Below are 21,791 nucleotides of genomic sequence, written 5' to 3'. Positions count from 1 at the left end.
CAGGAGTGGGAAAGGGGAGAAAGCATGACTAACACAGGCTTTGATGAGAAGATAAAGGATCTTTGTTTTTATTTCCACTGCCTCCGAGCAGGCTTATCACATTTAGAGCGTTACTTCTCTCCCCTAGGGCACTGCATCAGAGCACGAGGGACAGAACAAAGAACCAGCCAAGAAGAAAAGGAAAAAATAAATGAAACGCCTGAGTTAATGTGAACTTTGGGGCTTCTGCTTTCTTTTCACCCAGCAAGCAACAATGCCCCCTTGTCCTACAGCCTGCACCAGTGTTGGCATCTTGGTTCTGAACTAATTGCACCATCAGTTAGAGGCAATCATTCTTGGCAGGTCCTGCTACTGAAAAATGGCTGGCCTTAGGCAAGCCCTTTTGCAAAAAAGCACAGCTGAAAGCCTGAGTTTAGGAGCCTGCACTGCCCCGATGAAGCTCCACGGGAGCAAATACAGAGCCTCCAGACAGAGCTATGGTCCAGGCTGGCTTCATTTTTCCAGGGAGCCTTTGGTGAGTTCAATTATCTGGTAAATATCCAGTGCTTCACCTGAAAAATAGTGCAAATTGGTTAGGATGCTTCCTCAAGAATTGTTAACTCAGGTCAGAAGTGAGAAAAGGAACTTAATTAATGTTAAGGTCAAAAAGTACGAAAGGGTTCAGAGTAATTGCCAGGAATGGTAATGTTACATTTGGGGAGGATCTGTTTTCTTTTTTGTATAAAATAAGTTTATCTTAGATACATAGAAAATAAGCTTTTTGATTTACTTGTTTGGCACTCAAAGCACAGTTTTTTCACTTAAGAATGTACTTTGACTTTATACAGTAAATCTTCAAACATTTCCGTTGTGGTTGAAGAGGGAAGGGAACAGATGGAAGAAACCAGAGTTTCAAACATTCCTTCATTTACTGTGAACAGCTTTCTAGAAACACATGCCTTTGTGATTTGAGCATCATGCTCACTTTGGAGCCAGGGCACATTATAAACTGAAACAGCCCAGAACACAGCACAAGAAGTAGACTTCTTATCCTCTGGTGCCCCAAGCTTCGTGTTGCCCAAGACCACTTTCTATGCCTAACGTCCTACGAGTGCGTAACGAGGAACAAAGGTGTTTGTGCTCACCCTCGGGAATCCCGTATCTCCTTTCCATCCCAGTTGGGTTGGAAGGGGTTTTACAATCCATGGTCACTTCCTTCCTGAGGCACTGGTCGATATCGACTGTACTGAAAAAGGCGACTGACTGGGGCAAGTCATTCAGACCCAGCTTGTAGGCAAACATGCACCTGAAAGAGACCCGACCTCCTCTCACAGTCATGTCCCTGCTGTGAATCCAGGAGAGATGACCTGGTATCCGTAAGGCAGAGCCTCCCCGCAGCCAGCTCTGTTCACTTAGCAAAGAAAGCTGAAGGGCCAGCACTGCCCGCTATCCAGCAGCCGAACACCTCCCGCTGAGACACGTGCAATTATGGACTCAAAACACACCTGTTTTTTTCCAGTTTGGTACACTTTATTGATGCCAAAATTTCAATTATTGGGCCAGAATTTGAATATATGAGGACTTTCATTAGCTCTGTTAAACATAACCCCCCCCCCAGGAGATGATTAAGAGGGCAGCGGAGACAGTGTTGAGTATTGTAAAACATTCATTATTTACCCATTAATCAGGATAGATCATGGTTCCCAAACTGGTTCTGGGGCAGATCAACATGAAACTGTAACATCATTAATGTAACCATATAAACTAGGAATTTTACTACAAAAAAAACATAATATATAAAAAAATATGTTTTTAAAATCACATTTGAGTTTCCCCATTAACAATGTTTTCTGTCAGTATTCAGAATAACAAACTTCTGGCACTTAAGAATTAACATTTACGAATGGAAGAAAGTATCTGTTTTCTACGGGTTGAGAAGAGCCTCTGTCATTTTGATTTTCAAAACAGAAAGGTGTGTTCTGAGGGGAGCACAATTTGAGAACTACTCTTTGGAACAACTGCCCTGGCTTCTACCTTCTCACCACCTCAGTGATCTAGTCTTGGTATATGACACTTTCAATCCCCCCAAAAATTTTTTCTAAAGGTTGAGGCCAGTCTTTTTTAAGACTGCTACAAGTTTTAAAAATCAGAGAGAAAAGTGGGAACATTTATTTCTGGGGGGGGTATGAAAATTCAGATCATGCTCAGCCTGGTCCAAGCCCCACATATCTGGTATATAGTCATGCCAGAGAGGCCACGGGCCTTGCCTACCTGGTCAAGAGGTTGGTGATCTGCAGGGCAAGGGCAGCGCGGTAGCGGTCCTCCTCCCGCACCAGGTAGCGAACCTCATCGTGGATGCTGATGCAGAAGCGCCCATCAATGGCAAACTCCTCAAACAGCCACTTCATGGCCACAAGCATGAGGTGTAAGTAGTCCACAGCGGAGCTCTGCACCACCCAATTCACACGGCTGGTCATAAACTGGGGAGGGAAGGTAGGCACAGGCGAGAAGGGTTAAACCACATACCAATTCACTAGAGCAGGAGGTAGTACAGGAACCCTGCCCTCCCTGCGACCCTCTCCCCATGTTCCAAGGGTAGTAGGATACCTCCCCCTGGACAGCAGAGGGCTCCAGGGCTCGGGTGATGCGGCAGCCCAGCACCGGGGTACGTGGTGTGTCAGACATCGCAATGCTCTCCAGCTTATTGAACATTTCTGACTCTGTGCCCCCCATCCAGGCTCGTTCAGCAACCACCTCCCACTTCTTCCATTGTGATCTGGGGGGCAAGGAACAAAGAGAGGGCAAGCTTTGTCTTTTAGCATCTTAGAGCTAAAAACAAAGCATCCCAGCTTTCCCCAGGCCAGCCCAGACCCGCCCTCCATCCTTAACACACAGACAGTTCTCACTTCCTAGAAGCTTCTCTCTGGATCTTGCGTAGATCCTGCAGGGAAACCCAGCCATCCTCGGTCCTGTCCACAGGGAGGTCCAACTCCCTCAGCAGCCACTCGCCCTCATCTGACAGCCGATACCTTGAGGGGGGCGGGTGCAGTGTCACAACTGTCATTCCCACGGGAATGCCTCTTCTATGCCAAACCCTGGGCTAGGAGTGTTCAATCCCCTCTCCACTTCCACAACCACCCTGGGGTCGTGCCTTTCCCCTACAAGCTCCACTTCAGAGGGGGAAAAGGCTCAGAGATACTAAGTGACTTTGTGGGATCACACAGCCAGGAAGAGGTAGAGCCTAGATAGGAACCCAGGATTCTGGGGACTACATGAGGGTAGCCCAATAAAGGACATACTCCAACACGAGAACCACTACTGTTATTATTGTCCTAATGCCCTAGACACTGCACTGCCCCATGACCAGCAGGTGGCATGTAGTAGTCCAGAAGGCAGCAAGAGCTATCACCCCACATTGCAGGGGGGAGGGGGGGGCGGTGCGCGTAGGGGGGATAGAACAGGCTACTCCCTGAAAGGGAGAGGACAGAAGACAGAACCTACAGCCAGGCCCGACTGAACCTTCTCAGTCCCCACTGCCCCAGACTCCCAGATTCAGTGCAACTTCAGACATCACCAGGCTCGTCTCCAGATGGCTCCAGAGCCACGCCACTCACCTGTTCAAAGGTGCACCAGGGTTTCCCCACCACCCCTCAGTCCAGACTCCTCTGTGAGGCCAGCAAAGGTTTCCACAACTAAGGCCCAACCTCTTCTGTCGTCACTGCCTTGCCTCCGCCAGCACACACCGCCTACGGTGCATGCCACCCCCAACCCCATGTCCTCCTCTCACCTCCCTGGACAATACTCGGCTCCCCTTTTCTGCCTTTATGCAGTTACTACTGAACTGTTATCACTTAGCTTTTAGTCTTTCCATGAGGAGGTCAGCTAATTTAACGTGGACACCATGTATTATACCCACACAAGTTGTAAAGGCACCTCTCCTCCCTCACACTCGATTCAGGAACCCTCCTAGGAGGCTGCTGAGGCCCTGAGCAAACAACAGGTACTATGGGCGGAAGCAAACAAGCCTGGGAAGGCTTTCTCCTCTGTCAAAATCAGTTTAAAGTCTCTGGTTTTCCATAGGCCCTCCTGTCAGCTGTCCTACTAAACCGCCTGCTGCACTTGCTCTCACTCCCTGTAGGCACGTGAGTTTGCAACCCCACGTTACTGTTCACTCTGCATGACCAGAGCTCTGACAGCATAACAAAAGCACAGCTTTAACTCTATGAGGAAAACTGAGCATTAAGCAAGCAGATGTCACAACCCAAGGACAAACCACCCTAGAACTAGGTCACAGGGGTCTGGAGGAAGAGGGGCCAGGTGAGGACTCACGTAATGGGAAGAGGTAGAAAAGAATGGGGCGGTAAAGGTAGTAAAGCAAGCCTGAGGCCCTGGGGTAACGTGGATGGGAGAGGCACCCTCACCTGCGGAGGCCCTTGGTGACCGCATACATCTGTCGGGCCTTCTCAGCCGCCTCCTGCCGCGTGAGCCGGTGGTTGAACTGCATTAGCAGGCGCTCAGCGAAAGGCTGCCCGGCCCCGTAGATGCGGCCATAGTTGAAGACCTTGGCGTGCTCACGGCTGATGCCCACTGTGGCAGCTGTCTTACTGTGTAGATCGGTGCCCCTGCTCTTCCTGCCCTGCAGTGTCATCCACCCAAAGGCTGTGCAGCCTGGGGGGCGAGGCAGGAGTGAGAAAACAGTCTTCAGAAATAATCCTCCTGGCGAGGCATCAGGCTGCCACCGCTTTGCTCCAGCCCCGGCTCCTGCTCACCGTGCATGCCGGCAAAGTGGGCGTCTCCAAGCACAGCTGCAATCCACAGCTCCTGTGAGTCCACATCAGCACCCACGAGGATGTAGCCGGGTGGGGCCTGCACCATGGCCTTCAACTCACTGCCTACTCGGTCAGGCTGCAGGAAGAGTGAGGTCAGCCCCGACCTAGATACCCCAGTACACTCCTCCCACCCATCCCTGGAGCCTGACTAGACTGAGAATGCTGGAGCCCTTCCTGAGGGGATGGTTTTAAGGAATGCCAGCCAGCAGTGCCCCAAACTCCACAGTTCCAGGTAAAGAATCCCTGCTCCGTGCCTGGCTCTATACCCAGCCCCATCTAGACTCCACAATAGCTGTGCCTAGCATGCCTTGTCAATGTCTGGCCAGGAGCAGGCGCCCAGAACATACTTGCTGGAAAGCTGGATGAGTTGTGAAGCTAGATTTGAACTTGAGTCCTGCCTGACCCAGATCTTAGGTTCCTTTTCATGCTCCTCAGCAAAGTCCCTCTGCAACCCCAGCTTCTAGACACACAGGAGAGAAAGGGCAGGACCAGAGGTGCAGAGGACACATACCCGGGCGTTGCTGGCAGTGAGCCATGTGGGCTCTACAGCCCGTCGAGTGATGGTGCCAGCGGTCACAACCTGGGGCAGGATGGCCCCATAGCGGCCTTCCTCATCATAGTGTGGGTGCCTGGGGGGGGGGGGGGGGGGCGGGGACATGAGGCACAGCAGCTTGCTTGGGTCCTAGGACCCGCCCCCGTTTTCCCGTTCCCACAACCACTTGCCAGGACATACCTGGTCACAGCACGGGGCAGAGCTGACCTGGGCAGCCACACCACCATCTGGGAGCTATGGGGACAGACGGGTTGCTCAGCACAGCCATAGGGAGCACACACTCCATCCCCCATCACAACACGGCCCTCATTTGCCCAGCTTTGGGGGTTGCTGTGCCCCCTCCTTGCCCAGCCTCAACCCTTTTCCCACTGACTTGACTCAGGATGGGCCTAGCATCTACCGTCTAGGAGCATAAGCCACCGGGAACTAGCTAGGCATCTGAGGCAGCTTCGGCCCCCGTCCTGGAGTATCCATGAGGCACCCAGCACCAGCCCTGCCACCACTGCCTTTTCCAGGCTCAGGGCAGACTTTACCAACCCATCACAGCACCCTTCTCACAAGAGTGTGCCGCTGGCAGCCACAGACCCCTCAGAACTAGCCTTTGACCCATTTGCCATTCCCAGCCTACAGGACCCACTCCCAGCCCCCAACAGAGCTTACAGGCTACTAGCCCTCCATGGAAGGGGCCACAGAGCTGGGAGGGGCCGTCAAGGTCCTACAGTACCACTCTTTTTACATAACAGGGAAACTGCAGCTGGAGAGGGAACGAGCCTTGCCCACGGTCCCATGGCATCAGGACCACAAGCAGCCAGGCCTCTAGACCAGGCTGTCCCTCCACTGCAGCACAGGCTGTCAGGGGCCCCTGGGTGGAAGGCAGGGGAAGGGATCCCAAGACTGCAGTAACCCGGCCAGAGGCACGGAGAGACAGCATGTCTCTGCCCTCCCACAGTGACCCACCTGATACGTTTATGGGCATTCCTCCAAAAAGAAATCATTTTGTTGATTTCCAAGGCACGGGGCCCCCTGGCACCTCCTGGGCCAGCCTGCAGGGTGCCGTCCTCCATCTTGGGCAGGAAGTCTTTGGCAAAGGGGCTGCCCACATTGCAGCTGTTACCATCCTGAAGAGAGCAAAGGAAGCAGGGGCTGGAGGCACACGGCAGACCCCTAGCTGGGGAACTGATGCCCTGTGTGCCTGGGCTCTGCCCATCACTGAGCCCACAACCTCAAGCAGAGCGGTCTGGGGCAAATTCCTGACAGCAGCGCGCATGCACACGCACACACACACACCTAGCTCCCCTCACACACACCTAGCTCCCCTCACACACACCTAGCTCCCCTCACAGTAAGAGCCATCAGTCAACAGATCCTATCATGTACCAGATGTGGCACAGACACCTGACATACCCTGTGTCATTTAATTCCACCACCATGCCCCTCACCACCCAATTTTCAGAAGGAAGACAAAGTCTCAGAGAGATGACAACATTTGTCTGAGATCATACTCTGCGCCACTACTACCAGCATTCCTGCAAAAAGGCAGTCTCCCTGTTTGAGTCACTCTGGAGGCCTACTGTGCACCCTGAGCACAGCGAGGACACCAGGACACACACCTTGTGAGGCAGCTTGAAGAACCAGCAGCCGGGGATATCCACATCATTGTAGGGTCCGTTGCCATGGTGATAAGCTGGCTGGCTGGCTTTTGGGCCACCAGCAGCAGTCTGTGGGGGCCACACACCTAGATCAGGCCCTGCTCCAGCACCTGCATTCACCGAGGGCCATGGGGTAGGGGGTGGGAAAAGGGCCTGAAATGGCAAGCAGGTAAGCTGGGAAATGACAGGATGGCTATGAGGTCTCAGGCTTCCTCCTTGGCCTCCAACAAGTATGGGGCCACCCAAAGGCAGGGCAGCCATCTCCCAGCTCCCCAAGATCCTGGGAATTCTCTGGGGGGAAAGAGCTACTTGGGCACAAGAGGAGGGCCCTGCCACCCAACACCCACCCAGACAACCCCTGAGCAGGTGCCCAGCTCACCAGAGCTGGGGGTTGACCTGGAACTGCCACTCGCAAGTTCTCCATCCTGGCCTCGGCCTCCACTTCTAAGCAGCCCATTTCTTCCACCTGGATGGGCCCAGGTACCAAGGAAGTGAAGCAGAGGGCTGGCTTGGCCCAAATCCACCACCCCTCCCTGCGACACACAGACAGCCCAGGACAGCCTGAGGTGGACAACCGAGCGCATCCAGCACCCCGCTCCCACCCAAAAGGCCACCCCTTCCTTGAGGGAACAGAGCCCCCTCCCCAGAGCTCAGGCTCAGAGCCCGCCCTCACCGTCTGCCACATGGTGCCGCTGTCGGTGAGCAGGAACTCCTCAGCCAGGTCTGCCTCCTGCGGCTCCAGCTGCTGCTTCCCCTGTTCAAGACAGTGCTTCCTGTACAGGGACTCGATGGCTCTGCGCAGAGAACAGCAGCAGCAGCCTCTGGTTACCGGGTGCCCCCTCCGGGCCAGGCAGCTCGCTGGGGGCCTTCCGTGATTCCCTCCGTTTAGCCTCAGAATCAGCTCTGGGGCGGAAGTGGACAGCACTTCCCCTGGTTCATAGACAGGGAGTGACAAATTGAAAATGACAGCACAGTGGTGGCAGGCTGGGTTTCGAGGCCTGGGCTGACTCAAATCTAAGCGCTTCTCCCCAGAGCCGCCACCTCCCCGGTTAAAGGTCTGGGAGCCCAGCAGTGGGAAGTCAGGGCTGGGCCCTGCCCCAGGCTGGCTCCTGCCCGCTCATCCATCCTTCAGCTGCAAAGGGGCAGACTGATCCCTGCCCCTCTGTCCTAAGGCCCCACGGGTGGTTCAGGCTGCCCCGCAGAGCCAGGACTCTCAATTCTGGGCCACTTCAAGTGCTATGGCTTCTCCCCAACACCTGCCTGTCAAAAGCTCAAGGGTTTGTGAGCTCAGACAAGAAACTGACTTCCCTAGGCCTTTGTTTTGCCAACTCTAAAATGAAGATAACCACAAGACTGCCTGGGAAACAAACAAGGGAAGCACTGTAAAGTGTTTATTAACACAGGATATAATCAGTGCTCAATAAATTACACTCAAAAAAGGGGGACAAAGCTCATCCCCTGTCACTTCCAACAGCCCTCCCTCTGCACACTCCTGTGAGGGCAGCTGGGCTGCCAGGCCCAGGAGCAGGGCCTCAGTCCCACCCGCTCCAAGCACCATGCCCTCAGCCCCACAGGGCTCTGAGATCCAGACAGAAAAGGCAGCCACCAAACAAAGAACTAGAACCCAGACTCTCAGACCCGAGCTCTTTCCACCAGCCTAGGTGGGTTTGGTCTCTCTAGCCAAGGGGAAGGGGTGCCTAGCCTCCAGCCCCTTCCTCCCTGAGCCAGAGCCTTACGTGTAGGGGCAGGCCACCCCAGCTGACGTTAGGCCGCTGCCTGGTGGCACCTTAGCCAGGTTGTCCCGCCGCCCGGGCACCAAGTATCCCCAGCCATGCCGCTCCGAGTAGTGCAGAGGGAAGCCGTCCCAGGTCAGCGCCATGAGTTTAGGTGTGACCCGCATCTGGAGACTGAGGAGACTGGGGCCTGGGGTCCACGCAGGGTCATCTAGCCGGGGACAGAGCTTCCGATACCACCTATGCCCCGCCAGAAGAGAGCAGTGTCATGGTAGTCGGGGGAGGACAGTGTGTGACGGCAAGGGCCCCACCCACTCTCCAAGACCCCAAGGCTTTCTGGTGACCTCGGCCTACAGTCACCATCCCTTCCCTCTAGGATACAGCCAGGACCCCCACGGAGTCCTCTAGAATAATTCGAATATCCCAGAAGGAAAGATCCTAGGTCAGCCTCCCTGTACTACTCAGAAGTCAGGACCCACATGCATAACCTAGGGCTGGACTCCTTCCCCAGCTCCATTTCATGCAGGGAGCAAGTAGATCTGCCCTCCCACCACTGCTCTAGAGGCACACCAGAGCCTTCAGAGCTCCATCCCTCACGTGCTGTTCACCGGAGCCAACACAAGGGTGAGGCAAGTGAGGCACTCAGGGCACAAAATTTAAGGCGGCCTCATCTCAGGCAAATGTAAAGTTGGCACTCTGCTGTTCACCCTGGCTGCCCCTATTTTCTCATCTCTGCCATTCTATGGGGTGTGAATGAAGGGTCACCTCCTCAAGGAAGCCTTCCTTGATTTCCCCAAGCAGAGTCAGGCACTGCCTCAACACTGATGACTCTTCTGTCTCATCATGGATATAAACTCCAGCTGCGCTGGCTGGTCTGCACAACTGGCTCCTCCCAGGGAGAAGCTACTAGAAAGAAGGAGTTATGTTCCTATTTGTACTCTCAGAGGCTACTGTGAGGCCCAGCACACAGCAGGTGCTTAGTGCACTTGTACCGCTTAAGTCCAGTGACCCAGGAGTCAGAGCAAACTAGTGAGCAGGACTGGAAGACGGCAGGAACAGATGGCAGCAGGTTAGTAAGGGCCCATATGCACACCACCCCCTGTGCTGGGGCCCAGAATAGAGGTGTCCCAGGGTGGAGGGAGGGGTGAGGATGGCCGCTGGACATGTTAGGGAGACAGGGCTTACCCTGGGTGCCCAGGAAGGTGCTGGGGCCGCTTGGGCAGGAGCTCTGTGGTCCCCCTGAGCTGCTCCAAGCAGGCGCGGGCCATGACATCTCGCTGAAACTCCTCCTCCTCACTGGGGGGGCCAGGGTCTGCACAGGGTCGGGGAGGACAATCAGGACCAGAGGAGGGTCTCTCACAAAGGCCTGCCCAGCCTACTCATGTCCAGAAGGCCAGAGCAACCCCTTCCAAGGGACCCCCCGGTCCCAGGACCTTCCCAGGGTCCATCCCTGCCCCACCTCCCACCCATGCTCCCCACCTTCCTGATCCTTGGGATCCCCAGGAGCCTTGGGCCCCTCGACAGGCAACTTGCTGGCTGCGGCCGGCTCCTTCGCCTTCACCTTCTTTGCCTTCTTCTGCTTAAATTCCTGCAGGTCCCACTCTAGGTCCCAGAGCCAGGGATCTTCTTTGTACCTACACAGCCAGTCCACCAGGGCAGGGCTAAGGCCAAGCCGAAGGCCAGCCCTCCCACCTGCCCATCCCCTGCAGGGGGATCCAGCCGCCCAAGGCCTGGCTACCTCTCTCCCGAGAGCAGCTGGCAGGCATCGTTGGCCAGGTCCATCAGTGACTTCTTCATCTCCCACTGGAGCTCCTCGTAGGTGCTCTGTGCCTCCGCCAGGTAACGCTCCCAGTTCTGGTTGACGGGCAGGTAGGAGACACCCATCTCCAACATGCCAGCCAGAGTCACCGGGTGGGGACACCTTGAGGACAAACACCAGGGCTGCCATAAATGACCACAGGAGGCAAGGCTTTGGCCCAATCCCTGGGCCAGCCTGGCGATCCTCAACCCAACCACCCACGTCAGAGAGACAGGGGTTGAAACCCCAACTCTACCGTCTCCCAGCCATGAGACCCTGGCTAAGTCACTTCATCTCTCTGAGCCTAAGTTCCTTCATCTATAAAATGGAAATAATATCGTCCCATCCTCAGGGGTAATGGGGGGAATGACAGATCACAAAAATGAAAATGGCTGCCATTTGCTGAGTAATGACTAAGCGCCAAGCACTGTGCTACAACCCCCCACACACAAAAGATCATACAAGAACCTCACAACTGTAGTCAAGTATATTTGTGTATGTTTCACAGATAAGAACATTGAGGCTCAGGGAAACCAAGTAACTTGCCCAAGGTCAAATGAGTTGGATAGGATAATTAAGATTAGAACCAGGTCTGGCTGACGCTTATGACTCTGACCACATCATAAAACTGACTCACTAGCAAACATAACCAAGACGGATGTGAAGTCCTTGGCTCAGGATCTGGGTTCAGAGACGGTGCTTAGCAAACCAGGGCCAGGCACATGAAACAAGCACAGCCTCAGCGCCCCCCTCCAGGGCCTCTGTAGAAACCCCAGAGTCCAAGGCCCAGGTGGCCACCACTGGACAGAGTGGCTCCATGCTCTCAGCCCAGAAAGGCTAAGGCCCCCAGCCTGAGAAAGGCCCAGCACCACCTGGTTATGGTGGGCCCGGGTACCAGGAACCCACTGACCCCCATGGGTTCCCAGAGGGGCTCTCCCTCACCTCTCCAAGAAGAGCGGTAGCTGCTGCTGGAAAACCTCATAGGTGGCCCACACGTCCTGGGCACAGTACTGCATCAGGTCCTGGCACAGGCGACAGGAAGGCGCTGGGTGGGCAGCCATCCCACTACCACCACCGGGCCTCTCAGGGTCAGGTCTGGCAGCTACACTCCCCAGGGTCACTAGGGGTCTGCCACAGCCCATGTCCCCATAGCCCCTCTCCACCACCATACCTGGAAGTTCTCACGGATGTCCTTCATGCTACCCTTGACAAACAGCTCGCGGGGCTCCTTCTCTAAGCGAGGCCCCCCCACGTAGAGGCTGTGCACGTCTGCCAGATTATTGACACTGCTGATATCCAGCCAGTCCCAGGATGAGATCTGGAGGCCAGAGCAAGGGACACGGCAGATAAGCTCAGTCTCAAGCCAGACAGGCCGGCCGGGGAGGGGGGCTCCCCACAGTGTGCTCTCACCGCTGGGCCGTTGGCTTTGCTCTGGGATTTCTGGCCTCGCTGTGTGGGGTGCCGGGCCTTGCGCTTGCCCTGCTTGGCTGCCATCCACAGACTGCGCTGGAAGCTGCTTAGCCCTGAGATGGCCATGTGCATGCTCATGGTGTCCAGGAAGCGCATGTGGGAGCCCTGAGGAAGAGAGGCTGCAGCTGAGGGGCCAGCCTACCCCTGCTTCGACACTTCAGCCCACCAGCCCCACCTCAGCCTCCCCTCCCAGCCCACAGCCTCCCAGCGCTAAGGAGTGTCTTCATGCTTGCTCACGCTTGTCCCTCCACCTGTGAGGGGCCTGCCTTCTCAAACCCTAGCCACGCTTGAAAGCGCAGGCCTGGTTGAATCCCAACACACAGGCCTTCCCAGCATCCAGCAACAGCTCCAGGGGCACCTTGGGAACAGAGTGGCCAAAACGAGGCCTTCCAAGCTATCAGGCTCGGCCCCCAGCCCTGCCGCTCAGAAGCTCTGTGGCCCTGGGCAAGTCAACAAGGCTGTCTGAGCCTCAGCACACTCAGCTAGAGGCTAAGGCTACTCTCACCTGCCCTGCCTTTCTCCTAGGGCACTTTTCACAGAATTAATTGCCACAACTATGGTTCTGAGTATTTGATGCGTGCACTGTTCAAACCCTCTCAACAATCCTATGAGGTAGCTTCCGCCATCTCCCTCTCTTTACAAATAAGGAAACTGAGGCTCAGTTTCCTTAGTTGTAAAAGGGATGTTAAGAGGCTCGAGCTGCTCACCAGTGGCCAAGGCAGGATGGCAGCCCAGGCCGTGGGGCCCACAGCCTCCAAAGACCCACGCTAAGCTCTAAAATGCCGCACAGAGATAAGGGCCATTAGTACCCTGTGACAACTGAGGTCCTGTGCCAGGCAGACCCTAGGGACAGAACAGCTGGGTACAGGGACCACGGGCAGGGCTGGTCAACAGGAGGCCCTGTAGCTTCTACAAAGACGATGGAGGCACTGACCAGGAAAAGCAATGCCTTCCCTAGCCACTGAGAGCAGGGCTCTTAGCCCATCCGGTGTCAGAGCCTGCATTTGGCCCCATGAACCATACCTGGATCAGGTACTGCTCCCTGATATGGGCCCGGTCGAAGCACACGTTGTGCCCCACCACTAACTGCTCCTGCCAGTCTCGCTGGGTGGGGCCGCCGGCACTGGCAGGGACCTCCAGGGGAATGAGGTCAGCCGGCGACAGCTGGCTGGTCCAAGAGTAACGCTCTTCCACCAGCCGCCGGCTGCACCAGGAATACCTGAGGGAGGTGAGAGGCAGGCAGGTTCAGCACGGAGGCATTCAAGTTCCACCCCACAATCCCCACTGCACACCTACCACCACATGCCAGGCCCTACGCTAGCAGCTGGGGGTACAAGGGAGACCACGGGGTGCTCCCAGAGCTAGAGGTCGGGCGGAGTGCTGCCCGGGTATGTGTTGGGAATGCGGAGGAGTTACAAAAGCCTCTTTACTTTTCAACCTCCACAGAGAGAAAGGGAGCTAAGTGCCACGGTCCCGGGGGTCCCAGATGGGCATTCAGCCCGGGCCATCAAGGTGTTTGTTACGCCCAGGGCTCACCAAGTCTGTGCTTGGCTCTGAGGTGTCTTAATGACCGTTATCAACCCTTCACGTTGATAAGCACAAAATGGCTAATGTTCAAAGTGCTAGTAAAGAAGAGAGACAATTATAATAAAACCCAAAGTGGAATTTTTTTTTTAATTCAAAGTGGCAAAAAAAAAAAAAGACAAATGCTGCACACGGGTACAGGATGAATCATCTGACGGCTGGAAAGATTCTGAAGGACAAAGAGCAAATCACGCACCTTGTAGAAGGTGCTGTGTCTCTGAACAACCACCCTCAGTGAGAGACCGGGGAAAGTGCCAGAATGGAGGAAATGTATGCACATGTGCTAGGAAATATGTGCTAGGGTTGGGGTGGGAGGGGCAGGGGATGAGTGCTGCCTGCTGGGGGCCGGACACTGATTCAGGAAAAGGCTGGAGTTTGCTCAAGATCCACAAGACTAAGTGTGGGGAAATGGCTGCTGAGCAAAAGCCTTTTGTGAACCACAGATTACACCAAAGGGTCAAGGCCACTCAGCATCAAAGTGAGTGACGAGGCCACATGTGTGGCCACCACAGCTGCAAACAAGCTGCCCGTTTCCCTTACGGCGGGGAGGAGGGGTTATCTGCCGCAACAGATACAACAAACATAAAACTAGTTTCTTTGGGGGAAGGGGTTACCAGCAAAAAGAGGTTCCTAGTGTTAAACCTGGTAAAATCTAACTCACACTCCAAATGATGGGAAAACGCTCAGGGACTCAAGTTGAACCCTCCTCCCCTTTCGATTCAACATGTCAAAGCCCTCAAACAAACACAACACAGAAGAAAAGGCCGAAGGATGTCAAATATTTGAGGCTGTGGTGATGACAGGGACTTTAGTTGCAATAAAAAGCCAGACTGTTGTCAAGATCCGGGTCTGCAGCTGTATATGAGAACCATCTTGTTAAATTTATTTGTGATAAAAAAAGAAGAACGCCAAAATGCAAACACCTCTGGCAAATTTAAGATGAGTCAGGACCAATGCCGTTAACACTACACTTTTCCTGTGAATCTTAGATCGGTGTTGACAGCCTGTGTAATGTCCCTCTGGTCTGATGACCAAAGCCCTTACCAGCAGCCTTCGGGAAGCTGCCCTCTGGGCCATCCAAGGCTTTTCCCTCCCACTGGAAACTGCGGGCTGCTCAGGAACCTGATGTTACGCAGCCACGCAGCAGGGATGTGCCCAGGTTAAAAGTGGACTGCTGTCAGGGTCCCATCTGGCACCTCCCACCCTCCGCCATAGTCAGGCTCCCAGAAGGAAGGTCCCAGGATGAGCCCAGTCCTCAGCAATGACTTCTGCCGCCAGGCAAACTGCAGTGCCCCCAGTACCACCGGCAAGAATGGAATGAGAATGAGAGGAGGATGGGAAGGACGGGGAGAGAAAGAGATGAAAAATTAGGAGAGGAAGAAGAAGGAAAAGAAAAGGGGGACTTCAGGGAAATTGGCCAAGAATGACCAAAAGATCAAAAAACAAGTTCTTCTTATCACTGGTTTCCTAATTTCCTTTCAGCCACCACAGTCTACTTTACTTTCTCAAATGATGGACAGCATTCCCTCTATTTTGACCAAGTTACACAGTAAGCACTGAGATTCTCATCTTAACTGGAACTACATCAATGAGGAATCATCTAGTTTTGCTCTTTTCAGCCGTTAATGCCTACCTTATCTATTTAGCCATGCTTTCACCATTTTCAACTGCATATTTAACATTTCGCAGCTTTCTTTACAAAGATGTAGCTTCCAATAGGAATAAAGAAACTGCCAACTTTTTTGCTGGCCATGCCTGAAAGCATTAAGGTTGTAAATAGTATTTTAATCCTGGAATGAAGAATAAAAAAGGGGAGAAAAGTACTGCCATCATTGTTTGAAAAAGAAACTTGGGTAGCACTTAGAAAGTTATTTAAAAAGAAAAGAGAGATTGACTATACCTTTTGGGGACAAAAATGCCTGCAAGCCTGCTTGGAAGGCTGGGGGAAGGAAGCAGTTTCTCAGCTGGGGGTGGTCACGGGTGGGGGGGGGGCGGTTTCCCGAGGGGAGTGGGTATTTGGAAACACTGAAATGGGTCGGGGCTGCGAGGATTTGGTCTGGCATTTAAGGGAGCAGCTGGGGATGCTGAGTGTCCTACACTGCCTGAGCCATTCCCGCAAAAGGTAGGTTTCTCCTGCCCAAAATTACCAATAACATCCCCAAATGGAAACACTGTTCAAATGTCTTGGACTAACTTCTCAGGAAGCTACTAGGGCAAGTGGGAAGGCACCAAATCAAGGTGATCTCAAGTGGTCTCCCAGTCAGTCTCAAGTTCAACACACGTGATTCTCTGCACAGTCCCTATCACCACGTGACATTTGCTTGGGTGTTGTTTACTACCCATACCTTCCTACCAGAAAGTAAGGTCTGTAAATGCTGGGGTCAAGGCTTGTTTTAGTTCACCACTGAGTCCACAGTCCCTGGAAATCCACCCACCAAACACATAGTGGAAGCTCACCAAACCATTAAGCTGGGCCCCCCACATGTGCTCAAGTCCCCTGACCCCTGCCCATACTCACCAGGCCGAGGGGGATATGGCCACCGCCAATGTGGGGCAAGTTCCCTCTGCCAAGCAGACCTCCACGTCGAACACCAGGGCCCGCTCCTCGGGGATGGCCACGGGTTCGGCCTCCCCCGCGGGGCCGTACCGGGTCCAGCCCTCCGCCCAGGCCCAGCTCGGGGGCCGGGGGGCCAGCTGGGCCTGCAATAACAAGTTGGCCGCCTCCAGGTAGGGCAGGCTCTGCTTCTGGGCCAGGAGGCGGAAGTGCTGGTCCAGGCTGCCCCCGTAGAGGGGCGGCAGGCGCAGCTCCACGTCGGGCAAGGGCGCGGCCGGCTGCCCCCAGAGCCCGTGCTTCTGCAGGTGCTCGACGCTGCGGCGCACCGCGGCCTCGCCGGGCATCTCCCCGCCGTGCCCGAAGATTTGCTCGTGAAGCCCTCTCGAGAGCATCTGGATGTGCAATGGGTTGTGCCGCAGCTGCCCGCCCTCCGAGGACGGCACTGGCTGCGGCGGCGGCTGCGGCGGCGGCTGCGGCTGCCCGTCGCTGGGGACGGGGCCGGAGGCGGAGCTGGAGACCCAACGCCCCGGAGCTGGAACCGGCCCTGGCCCGACGGTGGCGCCGGCCACCTTCCTCCAGAGCAGGCGGCTCATGGTTGGTGCAGGGAGCCCCCCGCTGGGAGTCAGCACACCTGGCTTTGGGCTCCAGCTTGGCAGCTTCTACTGGCTGAGAGACGTGGAGAGAGACACGTCCTGTCTCTGTTTTCCTGTCAGTGAAATGGTTCTGACCATGCCTGCCTTCCACCCACAAATCCTAAAGGAGACAGATGATATAGTGTTACTAATGACACACGTAACATGTGTGATATTAACAGCCATCATTCCTTAAGCATCTTCTGCGGCCCAGGCAGTGTGCCAGGAGCCTTTAGGTACATTTTCTCAGTGAATCATCAAACAACCTTGGGAAATAGCAATACCCCTCCTGAGAAAAACTGAGGTTCACGTAAGTTCATCAGGGAAGGTGAGAGACGTGGTTAAGAGGGCAAACTCTGAATAGGAGCACGCGGGTTTGAATGCCGGCTCTGGCTCTTACGAGACGTGTGACCTTGGGCAAGCTCCTTAGGCCCCAATTTCCTACTCTGTAAAATGGGGTTACGGATTCTACCTGTCATACAGGACTGCTGTTTGGGTGACACAGGGCGAACACGCCGCGCGGCCCGGCCCTCGGCAAGTCCTCGGCAAATGGTGACTGCCTTTATCGCAACCGCCGCAGCCCGAGGGCCTAGCGCCTTTAGGAGACAGCGCCCGGATTCGAACCCGCCAGGTGGGCCGACGTCCCGCGGGGCCCCGACCCACGCCTGAGCCCGGGCCCAGCAGGCCGAGGGCGCCCTGCAGGGGGCGTCGGCAGCGGCCCCCGCGCTCCCGGCCGCCCGCCCGCCCGCTAGCCTGAGCCCGGCGGCCGCGCCGCGGTGCGACCTGGGACCAGCCTCCGCCCAGCTCAGGGCCTCGCTCCCTGACTGGAGAGGGAGGGGCCGCGCCGCCGCTCAGGCACCCGGCCTCCCCTCAACGGCGAACCCGCCGGAAACCTCAGTCTGCCCGGTGCTTCCTGGTCTGCGGCTCCCGACCCCAGGCCGGCGACGCGGCGTCTCCCTCCGCGCGGCCTATGCAGCCTCGGGGTGGCCTGTGGCCTGCACCGAAGCAGTCCGCCTCGCTGGCAGCCGCAACTTCCCGTCTGCGCCCCGCTCACTCCCGCCGCTACCCGAGAGGCAAGAGGGAGACTCCCAGAGCGACCAATAGGAGAGCCAAAAGTGGACCGGTCCGCCCGCGGGGTGGGGAGGAAGGACTTCCGGGTGGGCCTTCTTGAAGAACTCTGGGAACCAAGGTCCAACCTCCCCTGCTCAAGAAGCAGATGGATTCGTCCTGGGCAAGCCGATGGGCGGTAATAATACTTTTTAGATTGTCTAAAGAGAATAAACTACCGGGTGGCCGCGTGGCCTAATGGATAAGGCGTCTGACTTCGGATCAGAAGATTGCAGGTTCGAGTCCTGCCGCGGTCGTAAGGGGTTATTTATAATTTTTGCTTTATTCCTTCTTGGGAATTAAATACCGGAACAGTACGAAACGCTGTCGCCGATTACCACCTCACGTGGAAGTCTGGGAACACCAAGATCTGCCGAAATAACTACCCCCACACTCCACACCCAGTATGCCTCACTGAAATTGCTCCCTTACTTGCCCTGGGGGCGGGAGTAGTGGTATTTTTCTAAAATGTACCTGCCGGGCTCATACCCCCACGCTGGTAGAGTAGGGTGGGGGCATCCTACGCGGAAACCCCGATTTTAAATCAACTGATAAGTGGGAATAACAGAGATTCACGTTTGAGGGGAACACCCTCCCTCTCTTCATCCTGGGCAATTCTGATGGGTAAAAATACTGCCTTTCGTTGAACCCGAATCTGCCACCCGGTAGATTAAGCCCTCGCCCCGGCGCGTCCGGCTCCCCCACGCCTGAGGAGCTACCAGAGGTTGCCTTCCAGTCTTTGCTGGCTCCTATCTCTGCATCCACCTCCTGTTGCTCCAGGTGCCTCTGATAAACTGCAAAGCGCCGCAGAATAAGGCCCACGTGGATAACGAGAGCCTGGGAGTTGGATGCTGGAGACCCAGGAAAGCAAGGCTCAGAGAGATTTGAAACAGACCTGACACAGATGACTAGGGACAAAACTCAGGTCTCACAAAAAGTGGGCGCCCACGTCCCAGGCCGTGCGTGTGCCAGGACACCGTGAACTGACTTGAAAAACAGACTTCGGTATTTTTCAGGGGTGTGGTTTGGGGATACCCAGGGAAACACACTCCTCCGCCTGTCCTGCGGACTGATCCCGCCCAGAGAGGCGGAGAGAAGCCCCAGACCAAGGCTTGTGAAGGTTGCACTGACGTTGAACCTGGATCCTTCCATACATTTCCCTTTTCTTTAAGTAAGAAATATTGTTTATACATTGTTCTAGATGTATTTAATATACACACAAATGTATTTTTTTTCTTTCTTTTGGCAAAAAATACAAGCAAATGAAAATTCAGTGTCTTAAAATCTAGGCTTTTTCACATAACCTTGTACCACTGATATTTAACAAAATGCCGAGAGAAGAGGTTCTCGGTTTAAATCAGGGACTCCCTAAATGGGGAAAACATTTTCATTATTTCTTCTAATCTCCTAGTGCAATTTAGCATTTCCTTCAATTATGAGGTTAGGCTACCAGCCACCGTAGTATCAGCAGCACCTGGGCCTTTGTCCCCAGTAGCCATCACAGATATGTCCATGACACATTACAGTTGCTGCAGATTTTTCAAAATATTGTTTACACTCATCTGTACTTCATTTCTTCTTTATTTTAAATTGGGGTATAGCTGTTTTACAATGTCGTGTTAGTTTCTACTGTACAGCGATAAGTATCCCCTCTTTTTTGGATTTCCTTCCCATTTAGGTCACTACAAAGCACTAAGTAGAGTTCCCTGTGCTATACAGCAGGTTCTCATTAGTTACCTATTTTATACATGTTAGTGTATATATGTCAATCCCAATCTCCCAATTCTTCCCACCCCCCCATTTCCCCCCTTGGTGTCCATACATTTGTTCTCTACATCTGTGTCTCTATTTCTGCCTTGCAGACAGGTTCATCTGTACCAGTTTTCTAGATTCCACATATATGCATTAATATACAGTATTTGTTTTTCTCTCTCTGACTTACTTCACTTTGTATGACAGTCTCTAGGTTCCTCCATGTCTCTACAAATGACCCAATTTCATTCCTTTTTATGGCTAATATACACTCATCTGTACTTCAGAATAACAGTGTGGTAGGCCACTGCCCTGATCTCCTTTTTCATGAGTTAACCAAAAAATTACATATTATATCATCTGTTTTTTCTAATATTTCATATCTTTGTTTTCCTTTGTAATCCTATGTGTTTTATGCATTTAAAAAACATTATTCTTAGAAGGTGTCTATGGCACAAAAAAGCTAAGCTCTCTTGCCCTACCTGAATGTCACTTCCGGGGATGGTGTTGCTGGACCTGCCTGATATCCATTAAGAGAACAGCCTTCCCCATAGTTTCAGGGTCAGGAAATGTCCAGCAGGATGCCTGCGCCTCCCAGAAGGTACTTCAGGACAGTCTGATACCCTGGCCCTGGAATTAGAATCTTCAGCAAGAATAAAACTGACTGACACTGATTCCTGCTGAGGGAGGGTACCTGGAGGCATGAGCACTTCCTGCCCAGCTGCACTGTTTCCAGGGTTTTGAGCCCAGCTCCCCAACCTTCCCTCCCGTCTTTTCTGGGAGCTCCTGCGAGAGTGTGTCCTTCTAGAAAAGTCTATTTTTACTAGTAATACCTGAGAAACCACGTACATTTCCCTACAATTCCCTGGACCTCTCCTCCCACATAGCAAGAGACAAATTTATTAGGAACCCCCTGTCCAAATTGAAACACTGTACTTTTTTGGAAAGCATGTACCTCAGTTGTAACAAAAGCTGATTTTTTTTTAAATCTCCCCTTCCACTGTTGTAAATGCCCAGGAAGACTGACCTTGTGTCTCACTGGATGCTCTCTCCAGGCCCTGGCTGGAGCTTGGTAATAACAACCAGCACTTATTAGATGTCAGGTTCTGGCATCTAATTAATTAATCCTCGCATTGACCCCTAGGACAGAGGTACTATTATTATCCCCTTTTACTGATGAGGAAACTGAGGCACAGAGAGGTAAAGTAGGGCACTTAAAGCCTGAGAGCGGGTAAGTGGTAGAGCTTCCCCAAGATTTGAACCCAGGGAGACCTGCTCTAGGGGCAAGGATTTCAATAACTGCGTTACACAGTAAACACCCACTCACCCTGAAAGCTGAGGACCCCAGCTCCAAGGTTATGTGCCAGACATGGGCTGGTGCTGGAGATGCAGGCTGGTGCAGACTCTGCATCACTGCTGCTGACTAAGGGACTCTTCGGTCACGGCCTGCTCCTCCAGGGTCCCTCTAGTGAGCTTACTTCCTGGTGACCGTTTTCTGTCGTGTTTGCCAAGCCCAGCTTCAGCAGTTTCTGCCTCAGAGAGAAAATATCACTGTTCTACCTCTATCAAGAGCTACCACTGCCAAATGAAACAGGCTAAACATTTTAGGGTACCATCTGCTTTAATCCTCTCAATAACCCCTTTGGTACTATTGGTACGTAGGTACTATTATTATTCCATTTTACAGAGGAAAAAGGAAAAAGTCTCCAGTAACAAGTATGAGGTTGACTCACTTATCCAAAAATTACACAGTGAGCGCAGGGCCTGGAATACGACCCAAGCACTGTATGATTCCAAACCCACCAGGCATTTCTGCAAGCCCACTAAACACCCCATGTGAGAAAGGGAGTCTGAGAAGACAGAAAGCCAACCCTGATCCTGGGTTTGCTACCGGCTCACACCAGAGTGACTGGCGTAAGATCCCAGGTCATGCTAATAGCTGCCCCAATATTTGTCAGAAGGCAACATGAGTTTATTTTTATTATTTTTTTAACACTTTATATTTGTATCTGAGTGATACAGGTGTTTTTTTTAACTTTTTCTTTTATATTGGAGTATAGTTGACCAACAATGTTGTGATAGTTTCAGGTGTACAGCAAAGTGATTCAGTTATGCATATACATTTATCTATTCTTTTTCCAATTCTTTTCC

At 53.6% G+C, this 21,791-nt stretch overlaps 2 protein-coding genes and 1 non-coding gene across 10 annotated transcripts in view; 2 read left to right on the top strand and 1 right to left on the bottom strand.

Moving 5' to 3' along the window:
• FANCI (FA complementation group I) overlaps nucleotides 1–214 on the top strand; it is a 77,020-nt gene extending 76,806 nt beyond the window's left edge. For all 6 annotated transcript variants that reach the window (XM_032620174.1, XM_032620184.1, XM_032620193.1 and 3 more), the window contains one exon: nucleotides 128–214. In XM_032620174.1, coding sequence (XP_032476065.1) covers nucleotides 128–190 — 63 coding nt within the window. In that variant the 3' untranslated portion in view covers nucleotides 191–214. The remainder of the gene's footprint in view (nucleotides 1–127) is intronic.
• POLG (DNA polymerase gamma, catalytic subunit) lies at nucleotides 40–17,843 on the bottom strand. 3 transcript variants are annotated; one of them, XM_032620225.1, is made up of 23 exons: nucleotides 17,675–17,837; nucleotides 16,114–16,902; nucleotides 13,035–13,230; nucleotides 11,952–12,116; nucleotides 11,713–11,859; nucleotides 11,484–11,563; nucleotides 10,482–10,664; nucleotides 10,223–10,377; nucleotides 9,929–10,055; nucleotides 8,747–8,983; nucleotides 7,684–7,804; nucleotides 7,390–7,476; nucleotides 6,972–7,079; nucleotides 6,319–6,479; nucleotides 5,542–5,595; nucleotides 5,320–5,437; nucleotides 4,749–4,884; nucleotides 4,401–4,647; nucleotides 2,886–3,008; nucleotides 2,587–2,755; nucleotides 2,251–2,459; nucleotides 1,125–1,285; nucleotides 40–551 (listed from the first exon to the last, which is right to left on the bottom strand). In XM_032620225.1, the coding sequence occupies exons 2-23, from the start codon at nucleotides 16,740–16,742 to the stop codon at nucleotides 493–495; spliced, it is 3,672 nt and encodes a 1,223-aa protein (XP_032476116.1). In that variant the 5' UTR covers nucleotides 16,743–16,902; nucleotides 17,675–17,837; the 3' UTR covers nucleotides 40–492. The 3 variants fall into 3 exon arrangements, with proteins under 3 accessions (XP_032476116.1, XP_032476134.1, XP_032476125.1); XM_032620234.1 differs by lacking the exon at nucleotides 17,675–17,837 and adding an exon at nucleotides 17,565–17,660 and having other exon boundaries at nucleotides 43–551; XM_032620243.1 differs by lacking the exon at nucleotides 2,886–3,008 and having other exon boundaries at nucleotides 17,675–17,843.
• Nucleotides 17,844–18,072: 229 nt separating this feature from the next.
• TRNAR-UCG lies at nucleotides 18,073–18,145 on the top strand. The gene has a single exon. It is a non-coding gene; the product is annotated as a tRNA-Arg (tRNA).
• The last annotated feature ends 3,646 nt before the right edge of the window (nucleotides 18,146–21,791 follow it).

Source organism: Phocoena sinus, chromosome 2 (assembly GCF_008692025.1).
Source record: "Phocoena sinus isolate mPhoSin1 chromosome 2, mPhoSin1.pri, whole genome shotgun sequence".
NCBI lineage: Eukaryota > Metazoa > Chordata > Mammalia > Artiodactyla > Phocoenidae > Phocoena > Phocoena sinus.
The sequence above is the reverse complement of the archived record's forward strand: the minus strand, read 5'-3'. Positions and strand labels throughout refer to the sequence as shown.